We start from the raw sequence: 19,553 nt of genomic DNA, 5'->3' as shown, positions 1-19,553 counted from the left end.
TTTATGGGAATGTTCATAAATGTTGACAGGAAATTAGTATAGTTGCTTTTTAAAGGCGTGTCGAAATTAACAACGGTTGTGACGGGATGGCTTAGGCTCAACTCACATTGGCTCGACTAAAATCGTATGACTCCAGTCGAGGCGACTCTAGAGACTAGACTAGAGACTAGAGACTAGAGACCTAGAGACTAGGCGGAGACTAGAGTCGGCTGGTCTGAGTGTCACCATTTGAAAACACATGCTGTGTCGAGAAGAGACTAGAGTTGCAGTCTAGACTTGAGTCGCGTAAGTGTGAGTTGAGCCTTACACATCAGAAGGAATTGAATAACATACTTTGTTATGGGAGTGTTTACACATTGTCAGGAAAATTTAACACCATTATTTCTTCCACATGTTGCCAATGAGAAGAGATATGTACTTTCAAGGAGCGGAATTTCATTAGTATCTTATTGCTGTATTAGTACTGTAATTTCTCTCTTTATATTTCAATATTCAAGGTTCTCAGAAATTGGACTCGAATTCTAGGAAGTGGTATATAACCTTTCTTTTGAAAATGTAATGCGCTTTACATAAAATTTGAGAGAACAATTTTGGGCCGAGCCTGTTGCTCCCTCGCAGTCATAACTATATGCTTTGTGATGTTTTCCAAAAAAAAAAACTAAAAATTATGAACAAACCTATGCATTGATGATACAGTTAATTGTTTTTGAATGTGATTATTGATTCATATTACTAGATTTTGATGCACTAGAGCTTGTGCACCGTCATTTTGTTATTTGAATTTGCTTGATGTGATTTTGCGGTAACATGATGTATTGTATTTGTGTTTCAGACGGCATCCCGACGTCGGTAGACTTTGTGAAGAACGAGCCTGACCGGGTGTTGGCTGCGTACAACTCGGCGCATTGCGTTATATTCGATCTCGAGACCAGCAAGCCACTGCTCAGGCTCGAGTCTGCACAGGAGGTACGTTCACAGTTGATGCTCCATTCATATATCTAGAACTATTTTTATATCCTACATATTGCAGCAATATACTTGGAGTTTAATGGAGCATTAGAATTATTTATTTCATTTACACAATCACAATGAATGATTTAACAATTATTTGAGGGCTAATGAATGATTCAACAAGTGTCCTAGCTTCAACCATCATCAATAACTCCATTGTCCTCAAATTGAGATTTCGCACAATGATATAAGTTTATAATACTCTGCTTTGCTATGTCCATTGCAATAGTGTTGATTTGCTTTGTAGTTTAATGGCATATGAATGCGTTTGTTAAGGTGGTGAACAGCGTGCTGGGTCGGCAAATCAACCGGGCCGTGTGCCACCCGACGCTGCCGCTGACAATGACGGCCCACGACGACCGACACATCCGCTTCTTCGACAACTGCACCGGCAAAATGGTGCACTCGATGGTGGCCCACCTTGACGCAGTCACCAGCATCGCCGTCGATCCCAACGGCCTCTATCTGCTGTCCGGAAGTAAGTGTTACAATTTGCAATATCAATTTATTCCACTTTCAGTAAATAACTTAAATTTGGATATATTTTCAAAATGGAATACATTATCTTAGAATTGAGATTCTGAGAAAAATATGTCATGAGATTGATAGTATCTTGAAGAATTATCCTCAAAATATCATTAATTCATTCTTTCTTCTAATTCGGAACTGGATCCCCCAAGATTTCAACTAAGAATACATTTCCCTAGAATTGACAGTCAAATATGTAATGAGATGAACAATATTTTGAAAAATGTATTCTCAAAATTTCATGAATTATTTATTTCGTGAGGCAACGAGATAACATGGCCCTCAAATGGTTGAAGAGTGGCTGGCGTGGTAGGGATGTAGAGGTCGGAAATGGATCTCCTCCAAGATTTCAACTTTGGCGCTCATATCTCAAAAAGTTACAAGAATAAAAAAGTATTTCATTGGAAATTAGTGTCATTTTAGTAGCTTGATAGTATCCAAATCGAAAATGGAAAAGGGAACATAATTTATGTGATTTGTTTATTACGGAATGTAAAATAAGTTCCAAAAAGTGAGGTGCACATCCTCAACTAAAGCAACGAAACTAGATAACCAAATAATAATAATAATAATAATGATAATAATAATAACATCTGAAAAAATATACTGGATAGAAAATGAAATCGATGCTATCGATATAAGTGATCACTGGTGCACTCAAGGCTGCTAGTTTCATTCGGATAAAGCCTATTTTCTAATTGATTTGATACGTTATTTATAGTTGATGGCTATTAACCGATGGTTGTAATGGTTGATAGGTCATGACTGCAGCATTCGGTTATGGAACCTGGACAACAAGACGTGTGTGCAGGAGATCACCGCCCACCGCAAGAAGTTCGACGAGTCGATATTAGACGTGGCCTTCCACCCGTCAAGGCCCTACATCGCCAGCGCAGGCGCTGACGGCCTCGCCAAGGTCTTTGTCTAGGTAAGCAACCCACTGGAGACAACTGCTATAAAGCCCATTTGCTTCCCTCAAACAGTGCAATACAAATTGAAATAACAACGAAAATAAAATTTAATCTACTAAAGTATTTTAATAGGACTAACTTATTGTTCAATTATAGAGAATAATTAGTACACTTGAAATTTCTTCTAAATTGATTATTAAATTCGTTTGTATAAGAGAATGACATTTGAAAAAAGAACATTACTTGAGAATGGCATAAATGTCGAAACTAGTCGTGTATAATTTTAAAGAAATCTTTCTAGGGTACTAGTTATTTTCTATAATATTGAATATCATCTATTAATTTATACTATTACAGAATTAGAACGCTCAGTTTATGTTACGCATCATCACGCCAAAACCAATCTTGAGTGTCAAAAATAACACTTTATTGTGTATTCATTCTTTTCCACTATTAATTCAACATTGAATTAAAAGAACACTTTTGAAGAGGAAAAACCTCACTTCAGAGTTTCCACCGTCTGATGATAACCCACACTAGGTCCAAACGTCGTCACTGTTGGGAAGTAAGTTTTCCACTTTGAAAGAGTTCTTCAAATTCAACCTAGCACTCAGTATGAAGTAGACTCAAATAGCTGGATTCTGGATGCAAATCACCAGAACTTGATGATCAAATGTTATTGCTACGCATAGTAGCGTGTTAATGCTGTGCAAGGGGTATATTGGTCCAGGGATCAAGTTGAGAGTCTAGGACCTCTTTTGTAACTGTGTGGCTAAGACGCAGGACTGTGGGTTGTGAGGTTGCTGGTTCTCTCCTCACTGTAGTCAAAATTTGTTTGCTTAGAAGTTCCAATGCAGATTACTGTAATAAATTCGACATAACAAATAATTATTTTATTCGTCTATTTTTTTCAACTAATCATTTTTTGTAGATGAAAATTAAAGTTTTTAAGATAACACTAAGACTTTGAGAATGAATTTGTTACTGGATTGGCTATTGAGATATTTCACAAGATATACCGAAAGATAGCGAGATTTTCAAGTTTGATGAACATTATGTGAGTAATAATTAATCTGTAATTATTACAGATATTTCAATCATTAGAGAATTCGCAATATTGGAATAGGTAGTCATGAATCCACAAGACTTCTGTTTTCCTGTTCATCAAGACTTGTGATTTTAATAGAATATATTATTGATGTGAATCACCGTACTCACCTATATCTTCAACCCATTTTATTTCTTTGACATTTTTAATCTTTATAAAATCAAGATCCAAATTCGGAATCAATCGAATCAATTACCGTACTCACCTATATTTCCATTCCAATTTATTTTTTTGATATTTTTAATCTTCATAAAATCAAGCCATATACATGAAAGATAAAAATTTTAGAAAAAATAATCAAATGTATTGTTTTTACAGGTGTTGGACAACGTTGTGGGTGAAACCACTGGCTACAAAAATGACGATGAACTGAACTGATGAAATGATATAAGCGAAAAATTATGAATGCATGTGTAAATATAGAACTACGAACTACATCACAGTGATTGTGTTAAGGAGGGAAAGAAGGACGGAACGAGAAAAAGAAAAGAACTAAAGTGGCAAAAATCAGCGAGCTGGTTCTCGTTGATGAGCTCTGCGCATGCGCGACCAAAAACTAACCTCAAATATTCGAAACACAATTTGAAATTTGAATTTTCCCGCCCTTTGGTTCCCGAGTGACGTCGTCATCAAACTGAACTAACTAATAATCGATCGCTTTCTAATTAAATTCGCGATGTGTAAAATTTATATCGAAATGGCGCGCGAAGTAAAATAATAATAACTTCTCACAACTCCAAAATTCTACAGCCAACCATCTAACCTCGAAGCTATTGCGAGTTTCATGATGAAGTGAGTCGATGTGGTGGTAATCAATTGTGAAACTTGTGTGCTTCCTCCTCTCAACTAATCATCCTAAAAATAGTCGAAGCAAGGAAACGATCTTGGATATTAATATATTTATTTATTTATTCATTCATATATCTTATACAATCGCAAAGTGTAATGTAAGGTGAATAAAATTAAAGAAGCTGTAGAGGAAATTTTGAGATGCTAGTCCCGATTCGCGTGCGTTTGCATTGATTAACCTTGTAGGTTTCAGTTATACGTGGCAATGAAACTATGATGAAAACAATTCGAATAAATGTACAAAAGTTATAATTTTTAGTAATAATATTTTTTATTAGGTTCATTTCAAAAAAATGAAAATGTAATGATTGTAAAGGTAATATTAATAAATTGTAGACTATTCATATTTTATATTATGTTATTTTTAATTATTTTTTCTCAAAAAATTGGCTCTGTGTGATTGTAGCAACTAAATTCGCGATTATTTCGAATTAATGTTTGTAATATTTGATATTTTATTATAATGGCGATAATTTTAACTTCTCCGGTAGGCCTACTGTTTCAGCAAAGTACGCATTTCTCAGTTAGTGGACAGTACCTGTATAATAGTCAGTTTATTGATTGAATAAATCCAATTTATGGATATTGATAAGTATCGTAATTTAGATTCGTGAAGGTCAAACAAAAAAAATATCCTCCATTATCATCGAATGTTCAAAATAACACACTATATGTGTTGTTGAAAAAAGTATGTGGTGAGTTGGGTGGCATTTATGAATGGGTCATGAGTTGGGGTCGTTGTTTGCAAAGTAAGGTTTGGTTCCTTATAGGGAGGATCACTTTAAACAATCAGCATTTCTTGTAAATAACAATGCTGGCAGTTTAAAGTAGCTACGAGTTTTCAAAATAGTTCTGACTGGTTGCTAGGCAACCAAAGCGTGCTTGGCTAAGAACGTCTATGATAATCGTTAGTAAATGTGACCCTGATCTTATCACAAAAAATCACAGGATAGAATAGAATCAATCTGATATATACATATTCCTACTTGAGTGCCATATATTATACAGTAGGTAGGCTACTTCTGAAAAGGCTAATTCAGTAATTGATTTGGAATTTTGGTTGCATTACTCTTGAAAGAACATCAATTAGATGAGCGGTTAACCATTTTTATATAACCTTCAAATTTCCAAGAGTTCTAGGGTAGTATTAAAAAGAAGACTCCGCTAAAAGAAGAAATGTTAAATCTTGAAAATAACTTGATAAAATATAGTGTTGTGACGAAACAGTCATTAAAAAATCGAACAAATAACATTCATAAAGAATTAAATTGAATTAGGAAATTGTCTTTCAGCTCCTGAAAATTGACCATGTTAATAAAGAACAACAATTAAAAGTAAATTTTTACCAGTCCACTAGCTGAAGGAAACTAAATCCTCACCTGAATTTTCACTTCTCAGTAAAATGCAAAAACTATAAAAGGCGAGTATCTCAACTAATATAGCGGTTTTAAAACAAATTTTACTTATAAATGATTGTAATAAGATAATTTCTATTCTAAATTTATATTTCTATAATAAAATTATCTTCTAACTGTCAGCCTTCCTTTTAATTAACATCAATACTTCTCATTCTCACAATGGTAGAGTGGACATTGCTTGCCTCGCCATCAAATAAAGAAGTCTTTTTATTCCTATTCTAATGCTGACAGTATTTATTTGTTTAATTAGCCGTCTCCTTTGTATAGAACGAATAACGAATTGATCATAGTAAGCAAGTAAACGTTTTGTAGTCATACACAGAAAGTTGAAAAAGTACACAAAAATACACCACACCAAACTAAAAGTTTCCCAAAAAGAATAATTCCTCGGCAGTGGAATTCACTTCCATTTGTCAGCATTCTTTGCAAAGGGAAACATCGATGCCATTTGTTAGGAATGCTGCCACTTGAAAGTGAACTGCGCTGTAATCAAGTACTGTATTATTAATCGATTTGTAAAAGTTCTTGTTCACACACAATGTATATTATCCGATACAAAAATGTATCGGAAGTCGAATTTATAACTATTTTCAGTAGAAATTATGGATGGTTTCATTCATTTATGTTTGTAATACACTAATAAATAATTTATCATTGACCTTTTGTAAACTCCCCTCGTATATTACTTACTTTTAAAAACTAGGTATGTTCATATATAAATGATGATTTTAAAATGTTTTTCTTTAGTAGCATTACAAAAATTAGTGTATTGAATGTGTATTTTCCAATGATATTATTTCACTTGGGACCGTATGCTCAATAGCATTTGAAACATATTTAGAGTTTAAACCATCAACTGATCCAATTGTAACACATCATGATGATATACACATAGCGTAATTTAAACAATGGTTCAACTGCTATTGATTAAACGGGCCGCAGTCTTCTGTCCTATGTTTGTCAGCTCGTATACATATATGGTTACCCTAAATTTAAAAGGCTATTCCATGATGTGAATCTTATCAGTAATTTTATTGTATTCTGTTGTAAAGTATGTGTTTATTTGATTGTGTATTTTTATATTACAAAAACGTTTATCCAGTATGATATTATATAATTGCTGCTAGCCCCTTTTGTAAGACTATTTTAAGTTTTTGAAACTGTTGAACATTAAATTATTTGAAAGCTAAATGATGCTGATGATTTTCTTGGAAAACCGTTTGGCTGTTTATAGATTAGTGATTTATTATCACTGATAATTGATAGTTTAGTGATGTATTATCACTATTAATTAATAGATTAGTGATGAATGGTCACTTGAGAGCTTTTGGTTGTAAGCTCTGTTGTAAATTTACTATCCCATATTGGGACTCCCACAATACTAGCAACAGCTACTCTGTATAGTAATTTGCATTTGACTAGACTATGTCCACTAGTAATAGTTACTCTTCTTTTGATCGTTATTGTTTGTCAAGTAACGCATTTAATTACTATTAAAATTAATCCTTGAATTGACGTTGTATAATATTATGCTAGTCTCGCAGCTTTTGTTAGTTTAGATATTATTATATAATAAATAAAGTTAGTAGTAAGTTAGTCTTATTATTCTGTAAATTAGTAGGCCTAGATGAGAATGACTTGATGCATTGCTGAGCAAAAACATTCATGAAAGAATGACATTGTTGCTTAACAAGAGTGTTCGCACATTGGTGGGATAAGTAAACCACTGGTTCTTATGGGTTCAATGGTTCTTATAATACACTCTTATAAGAACTAATTGTGTTCTCTCTCTGCTAATGATTGGTAAACAAGGACAGTTTCATAAACGCTCACCTCCACAGTACAAAATAATCATTAGATTTTCTCATGCTATGGATAACACTACAAATAACAATTTATTAATCGAAAAATACAGAAAGTGATGGTTCTAGTTTAAATGAAAAATAATAATTATCTGCTAAAATAAAGTGGGCTTCTCACTTTATTTTACCTACTTCAAAAAAATATGAATGAAATTCATTACCAGTTTTACTTGTATTAAAGTGATATTCACTTTGAATTATCATCAAGCAATAAATGGGAAGCATTTCTAAGTCTTTTCTGTATTTACGATTACAGAACGCTTAGCCTCTTACAGTAGAATGATTAAAACAACCTCCGACATGAGGGATATGCAGAGCAGAGAGATGAAAACCAGTTCTGTCAATTGGGGTGATGAAGAGAGTTATAGAAAGTCGCGCGTTTGCCAAGTTGTCAAACAAGCTCAGTCGATGCAATGCTCTGCTCCGCATATCCCTCTAAATCAGAGGTTGCTTTACTTATTAAAAGGGGAACACTCAATATACGAGCGGAGGAGATTCCTCATGAGATTCAAGGCATCCTGTATAACGAGAGAAAACGTTCGGTCACATCTATTCACTACCTCCGTAAACCTCTTGTTTATTCCTCTGTTTACGGAGGTGGTGATCTATTCCATCCGTATAGTTGGGGCATAAGGAATGATGATATTTCAAGTGAATCTGATCAGGAATAGAGAACCGCAGATCTGGCCTTGGGAAAAATTAAAAAAATAGCAATGCATTTTAATGCTCATGCACAGTTATGCCCCATGTTGAAGGTTAACGTTTTCTAAAATCTTCAAATCAAACCCCTAAAATCTAACCCCCTTCTACCTTTGAAACATACAAACACATTTCCTCTCCGTTTATGTTACTGTTGCTTTGATCCGATTGGGAAAGTAAGAGTACCCTCTGCTGGTAATTTTAATTTTATTTTCTCTAATTTTATATCAAAGCTCATTCAAAATGTTCAATTTTATAACAGGGTGTCAGAATACATGAGGTAGCAGATTCTTTTACTCCTAGTAAATGGGTACAGGTGTACCTTTTCTTTATTTCTGCTGGCCTGGTTAAATCCTGGTAATTTTATATCAGAGCTCATTCAAAATGTTCAATTTTGTTGCAGGGAGTCAGAATACATGAGGAGGTAGCAGTCTTTTACTCCTAGTAAATGGTGTGTACCTCTTCTATATTCCTGCTGCTTTATTATGAATGAAAGCTCATTTTGCTCATTCAAAATGTTCAATTTTGTAACAGGATGTCAGAATACATGAGGAGGTAGATGAAACATCATCAAATAAGTAACTCAAATTCACAAAAAATTGTTAGTCATAATTTTTACTTTCCTTGCCCTATTACCATAGGTAAGGAAAGTATTGCTTTCCGAAAAAAATTAACGTACCCCAATTTCTAAATTTCTATACGTTTCAAGGTCCCCTGAGTCTAAAAAAGTGGTTTTTGGGTATTGGTCTGTATGTGTGTGTGAGTGTATGTGCGTCTGTGTACACGATATCTCATCTCTCAATTAACGGAATGATTTGAAATTTGGAACTTAAGGTCCTTACAATATAAGAATCCAACACGAACAATTTCGATCAAATGCAATTCAAGATGGCGGCTAAAATGGGGAAAATGTTGTCAAAAACAGGGTTTTTCGCGATTTTCTTAAAAATGGCTCCAACGATTTTGATTAAATTCATACCTAAAATAGTCATTGATAAGCTCTATCAACTGCCACAAGTCTCAAATCTGTAAAAATTTTAGGAGCTCTGCCCAATCTATGCAAAGCTTGATTCTAGATTCCCAATTATCAGGCTTCAGATACACTTTAAACAAAAAAAATCGAGTGAAAAAGATTGACCATTGAAAACTTTACAATTAATGTTCAGTAACATTTTCACCTAAAATTGAAAATAAGCTTGAAATTTAAGAAAATGTGATTATCCAATTGCAAACTATGGGCAACTGTTGATTCTATTAAATGATTCACTATGAAGAGATAGCAGACCTCGTATGTTTCCAGCGTTATTTTCCTGTCACCAGCTAGCTTACATACATTTGTTTCATTTACATAAATAACAAGTATACATCTGAAAAAATTAGCTCAAATGGAAATGCGCAGTTTACAACGTGTAACTTGCTTGATTATGAGTGGACAATTTGTGTTATAGTATAAAATTCTCTCCTCATATCTTGTCCACAAAAACCAAGAATGCTTCTTTATCAATGTATTCATTCATGCTTTATCATGAAAACCATAAAATTTAAAAATCTTACAACAAACTAACAATTTTTTACAAGTTTTAAATTTTTCAGAGCAGTCAACATATCCAACAATGAAAAGCATTTAAGGCAAATAAAACAAACACATTAACACTAGTTTTGATAATATATCCTATAGCCTAAAATGGAGCATTTCATGTACAAAAATATATAAATCTATATAGCATAGATGTGAAATTGAACTAGCAGCATATTAAACCACCCAACTAGTTTAACAATAATAGCACCTTAATAATTAATATTTACACATATAAAAATTGCCAATAGTATTCCGCTTAAGGCTTCAGTACTTTGATGTTTTTTTAATAAGTATACCCCAGAGTAGCTGAATTATTTGGTGGTTGATAAAAATCAGGATAAAACATTTTTGTTAAAATAATTTTTAGAACCTTGATGTTCTCTATGACGAAATATTCAAATAAAAACACAAATTAGAAATTTTGAATAAAAATAACATTGGAATGATGAAAAGGAATGCTAAGAATTAAAATTATTCAACAATCTACAGACTTGAGAAAGCAAATCGTAAATCTACAAATTTGTGCATAAAAACGAATGCATATAAAGAACAGCATAATAAGATGGTATCATTCAACAACTTTTGTGCATGATATTTCATTTAAATTATACAATTTTCTTTCTTGTACCAGTATGACACAAATTACAAGCTATCATTTTCTCAGCTTTAGTACGATTTGACAGAAGACCAAACTCACATTAATAGTATTAAACATTCAATTCCAGCATAAACAACAAACATAAAACTAGAATAGATAGTGATTGTCTAGTGATGTTAACGTTTTCAACAGTCTAGCGATAATCATGTTTATGATATTTCACAATACTTTGACGCCCAGTTTCATCAAGCACGGTCAAGACATTTTAACGTGGTCAAATCACCTACAATTTACAAAGAGTGCACTGGAACATATACGATTTCTATGGCAATAGCTTCTATCTATAATATTCCAGTGTACACAATCATATAAATCGTACCCGGTCTATACATGTTCAAATGTCTTGACCGAGCTTGGTGAAACTGGGCATGAATATAACAAGTTGAGACTCCTATCCGTGTTGCCAAATTGTGCGAAATTTCAATCGTTTCATGACAAGATATTTTCAAATTGAAAACTGTTGTCGAATTGAATAATATTCACTGGATATCCAGTCATAGGATATTGCATGGAAAGATTGAAATTTCGAACAATTTAGCAACACGGATATTTTGTTCACGTCTCACTTTATATAATTCAGAGTACAATATTACTATTTAATCTTAGTGACACGTCAATTAATAACAATACCGTTACCACAGACATACGACCCATCACAAGCTTAACTCTTCCTAACAATTCAAAGAAGAAAGTATCAACTAAGCATTTCTGAAATTCCTATAGTCGATTCATCAAAAGGATAGCCAACATAGAGCTTGCATTAATGTGCGTATAAAAGTGGTGACTCATATCCACTGTTAATTGCTGGACTCGTAGATTCCAGTTCACAATGCTTCCGTGGAAATCAAGTCATGTATTCTGATAATTCAGTTCAGTCTATGACAAAGATGTTAGGCAGCTATTGTGAATTGGTCTTGCTGCTCCAAGATCCACTCTCACACGCGACTGATTGATTACATCGTCTCTCGGCTCCCACAACAGACTGCGGTGTAAAGCAGGGTTGTCAACTCTGAGTATTTAGCACTAGCCACAACCATGTATATAAAACTTTGCTCATCAGAATCACTTGGGGGGAAACGATTGCACTCATTGTTGGCAGGCCTGGTTGAGCCAGGTAAGTCACATCTCAACGTGTGGTAGAGAATTATTGTACAGAACGAATACAAATCGTGTTGAATGAGGATAGGATTATGGTTGGGTTGGGATTAGGGAGAAGTTGGGAAAAGGTAAAGTTTAGGGTTCAGGTTTTTGCTTTCAAGTTGCAACATGCTATAGTGAGGTCCACGTTATAATGACAGTGGAGAAAAGCGTTGCCGATTCTCTGCCTTGCCACTGTCTTCCGTAGAAGATACAGGTATATCTGATGAAATATTAACTGTCTACTCTTATTAAAAATGATCAATTTTATTCTATTTTTCAAGAAAATACATTTTTTAATAATTGAGCTTAAATAATTTGTTAATTAATCATACTTCAACATTGTTAAGATACGATCTGGCAACATTGCAGAGGTAGAAAAGGATAGCACTATCTGCTTTGCCGAATAATAGACAAGGATAGCAATATCAATATTAATCAAATACCGCCGTTATAACGTGGACCTCACTATAGTACTATTCAGAATTATTTAGTCATTTTAGAATTTAGAATGAGGAATCAGTCATTGCAGTTGACAAAACGCCCGACTGGAGCGCATTACAATGCAGTTTTCTCGAGAGAGTCGTACTTGTGACGGGCGGTCTATAGCAATAACAAAGTTCAGAAGGCATGTGATGTGATGTGATGTGACTAATAGCGGAAGGGCACCCAGAGGCCGGTGTGCTCGTCGCGACGGAAGTAGTGCGGTCGGTTGTCGTGGAAGACGGTGATGTCGGGAAACGGATTCTCCTGGATGTACTTCAGTGTCGTCCGGATCTGCATCACTATGTGTGGCGGCTCTGCAAATCACAACAAACTCTATTTAATCAAAAACAAATACAAGACAATAAATGTTTGATATTATACTTAATTATTATTATTATTATGTTTGTTATTAACTTAACTAACATAATTTTCGCTCGAAAACTTCAATTTTGTAAGTTTCTGCGCCACTCTGTTCTACAGTGAGATCTTTTTGCTGATGGTGATGCCCACATGATCTCTAGGCTTGAGCGTGTTTATATGAGGCGAATGATAATTCGGGATGAATTGACCTACAGTTTTAGGTGGGTTCCGAACCACTGGGAAGCGATTTTACAACTCATTACATTAATTATTTTAAACAGTTAGGACGTATTGAATATAAAAGTATTGGGGCTTTGATCACAAATGATACTTGGTTCAAGTCATTAATCTATTGAATAAATAATATATTAATCTATTAGGTGTAATCTTGAATCTATTACTATTTTAAGACAGTTTATTTTGTGGCTTCCTAATTAATACTTATAAATTCTAAATCAAACATAGTTCCCATTCCACTAATTCTATAAAAATGTAGATATATTTATGTTTAAATTAATAAAAACAATATGAAAACAATAATAATATTTAAATCTATCATTAATCATAAAGTTTTATCGTTTACTATTTTGGAAAAGATACCTCAGTTATAAAACTTACTGAATAGTCAAATGATATTTATACTACAATAACTTTCTAAAATGAGAAAGATGAACTCTTGGAAATGACCATACAATTTTAAATATCCTAAAATTACTGACCTGTTTGGCTCCGACTAAATTTCTAGCTTTTCTGAGCGCCTGTTCGGGTCCTTTGTCGGGAAATGTGGCCGGAAAAATTTCCCCTGTTTTCACGTTCACACCTGCAAAAAAAAAATACAATAAATGAGAATAAAAAAGCAGAAAGTAGACGAATAGAAAGAAGAAGCAATAAATTAAGAAATAAAAAATTGGATGCATCGTTCTGAGTCCATAACAGTTCGCACTAAAAAATAGGAGGGTTGTTTTACATAAAACAATGAAAAAGAATAGATTAATACAATATTAATGACTGTCTTGTTCTGAGTTCGATCACTGAGATAAAACAAAAGAATATACAAAAAAAAACAATTGAAAAATTGCCACCTTGGTCTGAATTTATAACAGTTCGTACTAAGAAATTGGTCCAGAAGGTAGTTTTACATTGAAATATGAAAACATATTGTACATTGACAAAATAAATATTTACAAACCTGCACCAAAAAGTATGGGCCACTGCCTCCCGTTTCGGACTGTGGTATTCAGTTCTCCCACACACGCCATTGTCAGGTCTATCTCTATTGGCTGCTTTTGAAATGCATCTGAAACACACAAACCACTGCAAATTAATCAAAAGTAGAATTAGCATATTATTATCTTGTCATATAGAATTGAATATTAAATAAGATTCAAGTGAAAAGATTTAACTATTGTGAGGTCCACGTTATAAAGCCAGTGGAATTGATATGACTACAATGTTGCCGATTCTTTGCCTTCTACAGTAGATAGCTGATTTTGGTATATCAGATGTGTTATAAATTGTTAATTCTCGTTAATGATCAATTATATTTCATTTGTTGGGAAAATATTTCTGATGATAATTTTTCTAGTCTGTTAGTTCATTATATTTCTTCATAGCGTAAAAGCAATTTTGCAACGTTGCGGAGTTATAAAAGGATAGAGCTATCTGCTTTGTCTAATGACAGACAACGATAGCAACACCAATCAATGAAATCTTGGGCTGACCACTAACGTTAGGACATGCATGCCGTCGTCATACATTGTCGTGTCATCACAGCGATGGGTTTCGAGAAAAAATTTCCAAGTTAGGTTTTTGTATCCACGATTTTTTTGTTGTTTACTCTTTCTTCGGTGCTCTATTTGAGGTTAAATTATTTTTCTATCATTATAATTTGTAATTTTCCAGTGGTTCATTCATTTTTATTGGTTGTTTATTGGATGTTAGAAGCCTCTCGCTAATGAGTAATGACAAAACATGCATGATGAACATGTGTGTCTTTGCATGATAAGCATGCATGTACACTAAGGCCGTATTTACACCATTTAGTTTAGCACAACTTTGCAAATGATTATTTGCTGATAAACTGGTTTAAACCAGTTGAATCAACTAACTAGTTAGTAAACTAAATTTATGAACTAATTTATAAAATTAACTATATTTTAAAAACATCAACTCACGCATGAGGTTGAAGAAGAGCTCCTCGCTGTAGTGACATGAGTCTGAGAAGCCACCGACCATCTGCAGTTGCAGCCGTGTCTCCGGGTAGGACAGCTCCTGCATTCGCTGCACCATGGCGGTCACACCCTCGTCTGTGCCACACCCATCGTAGTGAGCCACGCCCACTGCGCCCGTCGCTACAATTGACATGAGAAAAAACATTAAAATTGCTACGAAAAACATGAATTTATAAAAAAATTACTATCTATCAATGATTATATGTTTGGATGTCCAAAACAAACTACCGTCCCATCTCACTCTTACCTACTCTATCAAAGGTGTTTGAGAAACTTATTAAAAAAAGATTAATGAACTTTTTAGATAACAACTTTTTCTTCTCCAATCAACAGTTTGGTTTCAGGCAGAATCTCAACACCGAGCTTGCCCTTCAACATTTCCTGCAAAATATATACTTAGGATTAAATAAAAAACAAGGTAATTGTGCTGCTGGATTGTTTATCGATATCAGTAAAGCATTTGATACTGTAAATCATGATCTTCTGCTACATAAACTGTGGCGAGCAGGTATTAGAGGTGCACCCTTGGAACTGCTTGGAACTTTCCTACAGGGAAGAAGTCAGGCAGTAAAAATTAATAATCAAATTAGTGACTTGCGTGATATCTGTCATGGGGTCCCTCAAGGGTTGGTCCTGGGACCTATATTATTCTTGATCTACATTAATGACTTATTCAATGGTGACTTTAAGGGACAATTAACAACTTTTGCAGATGACACTGCCTTATCATACAGTCCGGACCAACAGGACCAACTTGCTTATGACATGCAACAGGACTTGAATAAACTGTCATTTTGGTTCACTTGTAATAAGTTGGCAATGAATGTTCAAAAAACTAATTACATCTTGTTCAGTCTAAGTGGCAGTAGAAGTTTTCCTATGCCTATCTTCCTCCACGGATTTCACTGTAGGCGTGACTCTTGCAGTTGCCCTGTTGTGAAAATGGAATCCAATGTAAAATATCTAGGGGTGCTTCTAGATCATAACTTGAATTGGAAGTCCCACATTAAGTCCCTCAAGAAATCTCTTCAGTTCTACCTTAGAACAATATTTAAATTAAAGCAGATGTGCAATAAAAGTACCCTGGAAGAGATTTATTACGCATTTGCCCATTCAAGAATAAGTTATGGATTGAGTTGTTGGGGAAGTACATATTATTCCATTTTGGATCCCATTATAAAGCTACAGAAGTCTTTTATCCGAGTAATTGCTGGTGTAGGATACAGGGATAGCACTTTACCACTATTTCAAGAATTCGAGATACTCCCTCTGAGACACATGTATATCCACAAGGTACTTAATATTTTCTACCTGCTGAGTGGGAATGATGGTGTAATAGTAAGCTATTGTGAGGTGGTGGAGGGCTCTCATTTGACGCGAGGAGTACTGAATCGCCATCTCCGAGGATTGAGACCTAACTGTACCCTTTTCAAAACATCTTTTATGTTCCTCACCCCAAAATTTTTCAATCTTTTACCTATACACATCAAGATTAATTTTGGGTCCCAAAATAATAAGTATTACATCAAAACTAGCATAAAAAGATGGCTACTAAACTGCGATAGGGTTGGGGTGGAAATGATGTACAACTCCGTAATATAGTTCCAAAGGCTGTTCATTTATTTCCTTGTACACTGCGTATTACAGTCCCAAAGGATCCAATGGTAATTGAATTGATTATTCTAAATGATATTTGAGTGCTGTTTAATTAAAAAAAAAAAATATATATATATATATATATGTATTATATATTGTATATTTATTATTATTCCACGAGCCATTTTATATATGGTTGTTGTTGTAGTCTATTGTGTATGTTGTGGTTTCGGTATTCTAAATTTTTCAAACCCTTACCTTATTGTGCTTGCTAATTTTGACTTTTGTCTGAGATTTGCGTATCATGTCTTATCTTGAGCTTGTTGTTATTTTATTTTATGCATAGAATTTTCCACTCTTGCTGATTATGTATTTCTGTCTTTATCAATTCATCTCAAATTAATTAATTTATTATTCTTATTGTATTTTTTCATTTAAAGAAAATAGGTATTGTATACACTATTTTAGATAGTTCTTAGTTTTATTTAGTTATATATTTTTCTCTCTTTCGTTTTCGTTTTCAATAAATATTGTTTTTTTTCTGTCTCTCTGATGCTCCTCCATGCGGACGTGACTTAGTCACTTGCATGGTAGAATATTTCTGTATATTATGTGAAATTTCTGCAAGTGCAATTTTGTAATTATTTTGTTTTTTTTTATACGGAAATAAAGATTATTATTATTATTATTATTATTATTATATCTATTCTATTACTATCCATCTCCAACCACCTGATTTTTCCTTCGAACACCCAGCATAAAAACTCCACAATTTACTTCCTGCACACATCAAAATGATAGAAAACTCAAGAAAATTTAAAAGCGCTGTTGGGGCGCTTTGAAAAACTGCGCAAGAAAAACTGGATTATAACAACTAGAAGCCATTATATAGAAAAACATAATTTCGAACAATATGTGAGCTCACTTGACCAATGTATTTGCGCCCCCACTCTTCATTTATTACTACTACACCTGCTCTACATGGGTAGGTACATGGGTTTCCCATAGTTGAGTAGGTTAGTTCCGAATAGATCGTATTTTCTTTATTTATATTATGTACATTTTGTTAATTAGGTTGTTTGTTTGTATTTTAATGGAAATAAAATGTATTTATTCATCAATTATCTCTAAAAAACGATCAATTGAATATTTTGTGTGTAACTATAGTTGGAGAGGATTTTCAAAATGTCGGAAGCATTAGTGGAGGAATCTATGCGCAAAAAATAAAAGTTTGCATGGGAGATTGCGATTCAAGGGCAACGGATTAAGGGTCAAGTCATATGAAGGGGTTTTCAGGCGTTTTCACACGAGTCGGCAGGGCGGGAAGCTCTCCGATTGGGTGATCAGGTTGGCGTTCGAGAATCAGCTGATAATCAGAGAGCTTCCAGCCCTGCTGACTCGTCTGAAAACGCCTGAAAGAACGCTTTGGTCCTCAAGAGCGATTCAAGATTATAGGAGTTCTGCATTGAAATACAGATGGTTCAGTTATAGTACAGATGTATGTATGTACATACAGTACATACATTCTCAAGTACAGATTGTTCAGTTACAAAAAAAGCTCAGTTCCCATAAGACCATTGCAATTTCAAGCTTATCTTATTTCGAGACTGACCAATCTATAATTAGGTGCTTTATCAATCAATTTATTATTTCAGATCATTCATTGATATGATGAAGAAAAAGGATAGTCGCGTTCATTAAAAAACACTGCCGACTGTCAAGAACCGAACGCCATCTTTATGTGTCCTTTCATTGGACAAGTTTATCAATTCGAATTTAATGAATAATATAGTAATAAATTATTCACACAACAGTCATTATGTTTTATATTAAGAAGACAGACATGAAAATTTGTTAAAAAAAACTATTTTAATAAAAAATTGTTTAGATTAACAAACTAAAATAGTCACAAACAAATTGGACTAAATTTGAAATGTTCCTGACAGCATTCCACATTATCATTCAATCATGTTTTATCACAGAAAAAATTTATTAGATTTGCTAATAGAGGTTTGAAACCATGGTTGGAGATTGCAGTTACCTATTTCAACTATTTGGCTACTGCTCATACATCAACCCCACCGGCTACTTCTACATATCGTACTAAAAATTATAAAGATGAGAGGATACTGTGTACGCCAAGGTCAATAGAAAGAAGGTTGGACAGTACCCATATAGTCACCGTTTTCCCTAGCAGTCACACTATATAATATAATGAAGTCAATCAGAGTTTTAATCCATTGTATTTCCCCCAAAATACAAAATCTTTTATTCTGCTTCTTCAGTTACTAAAAAATTAAATGATTGCCTATGATGACTTCAACTGAACATTAAATGATCTTGAAAAAACTTACAATTGAGGTTCATGAACTTACTTGTGTTCCTGAGAATGAACATGATACAGGCTGTCAAGTCATCAGTGCCTATGATGTTCACATTTTCTGCAAAACAATAAGACAAATTGAAAGTTGTAAACATACAGTCAGACCGGTAGAAATACTATAATTATTAGAAAATATACTGTGCAAAATTATGTAAAAAAATGTGCAAGACAAGATAGAATTGCGCAGAATTCTACTGAAAAAATCTGCAGCACACTGGTCCTCCACACCCTCACATAAGACTGTTCGCCTTTAATTTTGAAAATATCCGTCAAAACGTGAAGTTAGTGGCTAGCTTTCGACGCTCACCCTTCCACCAGGAGTACTTAATATATAATAAAGTGTAAATTATTTATTTCAAAAGGGTTCTAGTAATTTTATTTTCCTACAGATACCTTGAAAAGTGAGCATTTCTGCACTGATTGCAGCCCGCAAAGAATCACTTTTCCGCTCTAGTGCGCAAAGTATTACTTTGCATACTCCAGATTTGCAGCATGACAACGCAGATTAGTTAGTAGGTTATATGGAGCACCAGTGCAGGAAAATCAAAATTAAGTTAAACAAAATTAAGTCAGTAACACTGACTGTGTTGTAGTGAGGTCCACGTTATAATGGCAGTGGAGAACGGCGTTGCCTTGCCATTATGTGCCTTGATTATAGTCATTTCAATGCTTACATAAGATAAATCCCCTTCAAGCAGTCAGATAAATTTTCAATTGAATTACTGATCATTATATAA

The 19,553-nt window shown here is 33.9% G+C and overlaps 2 protein-coding genes across 3 annotated transcripts in view; one reads left to right on the top strand and one right to left on the bottom strand.

The window, feature by feature from the left end:
- The window catches only part of LOC111049413 (striatin-3), a 33,673-nt gene extending 26,657 nt beyond the window's left edge, over nucleotides 1-7,016 (top strand). For both annotated transcript variants that reach the window (XM_039428946.1, XM_039428945.1), the window contains exons 10-13: nucleotides 833-966; nucleotides 1,288-1,489; nucleotides 2,298-2,467; nucleotides 3,877-7,016. In XM_039428946.1, the coding sequence (XP_039284880.1) occupies nucleotides 833-966; nucleotides 1,288-1,489; nucleotides 2,298-2,467 (506 nt within the window). In that variant the 3' untranslated portion in view covers nucleotides 3,877-7,016. The remainder of the gene's footprint in view (nucleotides 1-832; nucleotides 967-1,287; nucleotides 1,490-2,297; nucleotides 2,468-3,876) is intronic.
- A 3,062-nt stretch (nucleotides 7,017-10,078) lies between these two features.
- Nucleotides 10,079-19,553, bottom strand: part of LOC111049425 (protein N-terminal asparagine amidohydrolase) — a 50,270-nt gene continuing 40,795 nt past the window's right edge. Inside the window, exons 4-9 of the mRNA XM_039429565.1 lie at nucleotides 18,809-18,874; nucleotides 14,781-14,957; nucleotides 13,796-13,903; nucleotides 13,252-13,426; nucleotides 13,048-13,088; nucleotides 10,079-12,560 (exon numbers count right to left, since the gene is read on the bottom strand). Coding sequence (XP_039285499.1) covers nucleotides 12,412-12,560; nucleotides 13,048-13,088; nucleotides 13,252-13,426; nucleotides 13,796-13,903; nucleotides 14,781-14,957; nucleotides 18,809-18,874 — 716 coding nt within the window. The 3' untranslated portion in view covers nucleotides 10,079-12,411. The remainder of the gene's footprint in view (nucleotides 12,561-13,047; nucleotides 13,089-13,251; nucleotides 13,427-13,795; nucleotides 13,904-14,780; nucleotides 14,958-18,808; nucleotides 18,875-19,553) is intronic.

This window comes from Nilaparvata lugens, chromosome 5 (genome assembly GCF_014356525.2).
Source record: "Nilaparvata lugens isolate BPH chromosome 5, ASM1435652v1, whole genome shotgun sequence".
NCBI lineage: Eukaryota > Metazoa > Arthropoda > Insecta > Hemiptera > Delphacidae > Nilaparvata > Nilaparvata lugens.
The sequence above is the reverse complement of the archived record's forward strand: the minus strand, read 5'-3'. Positions and strand labels throughout refer to the sequence as shown.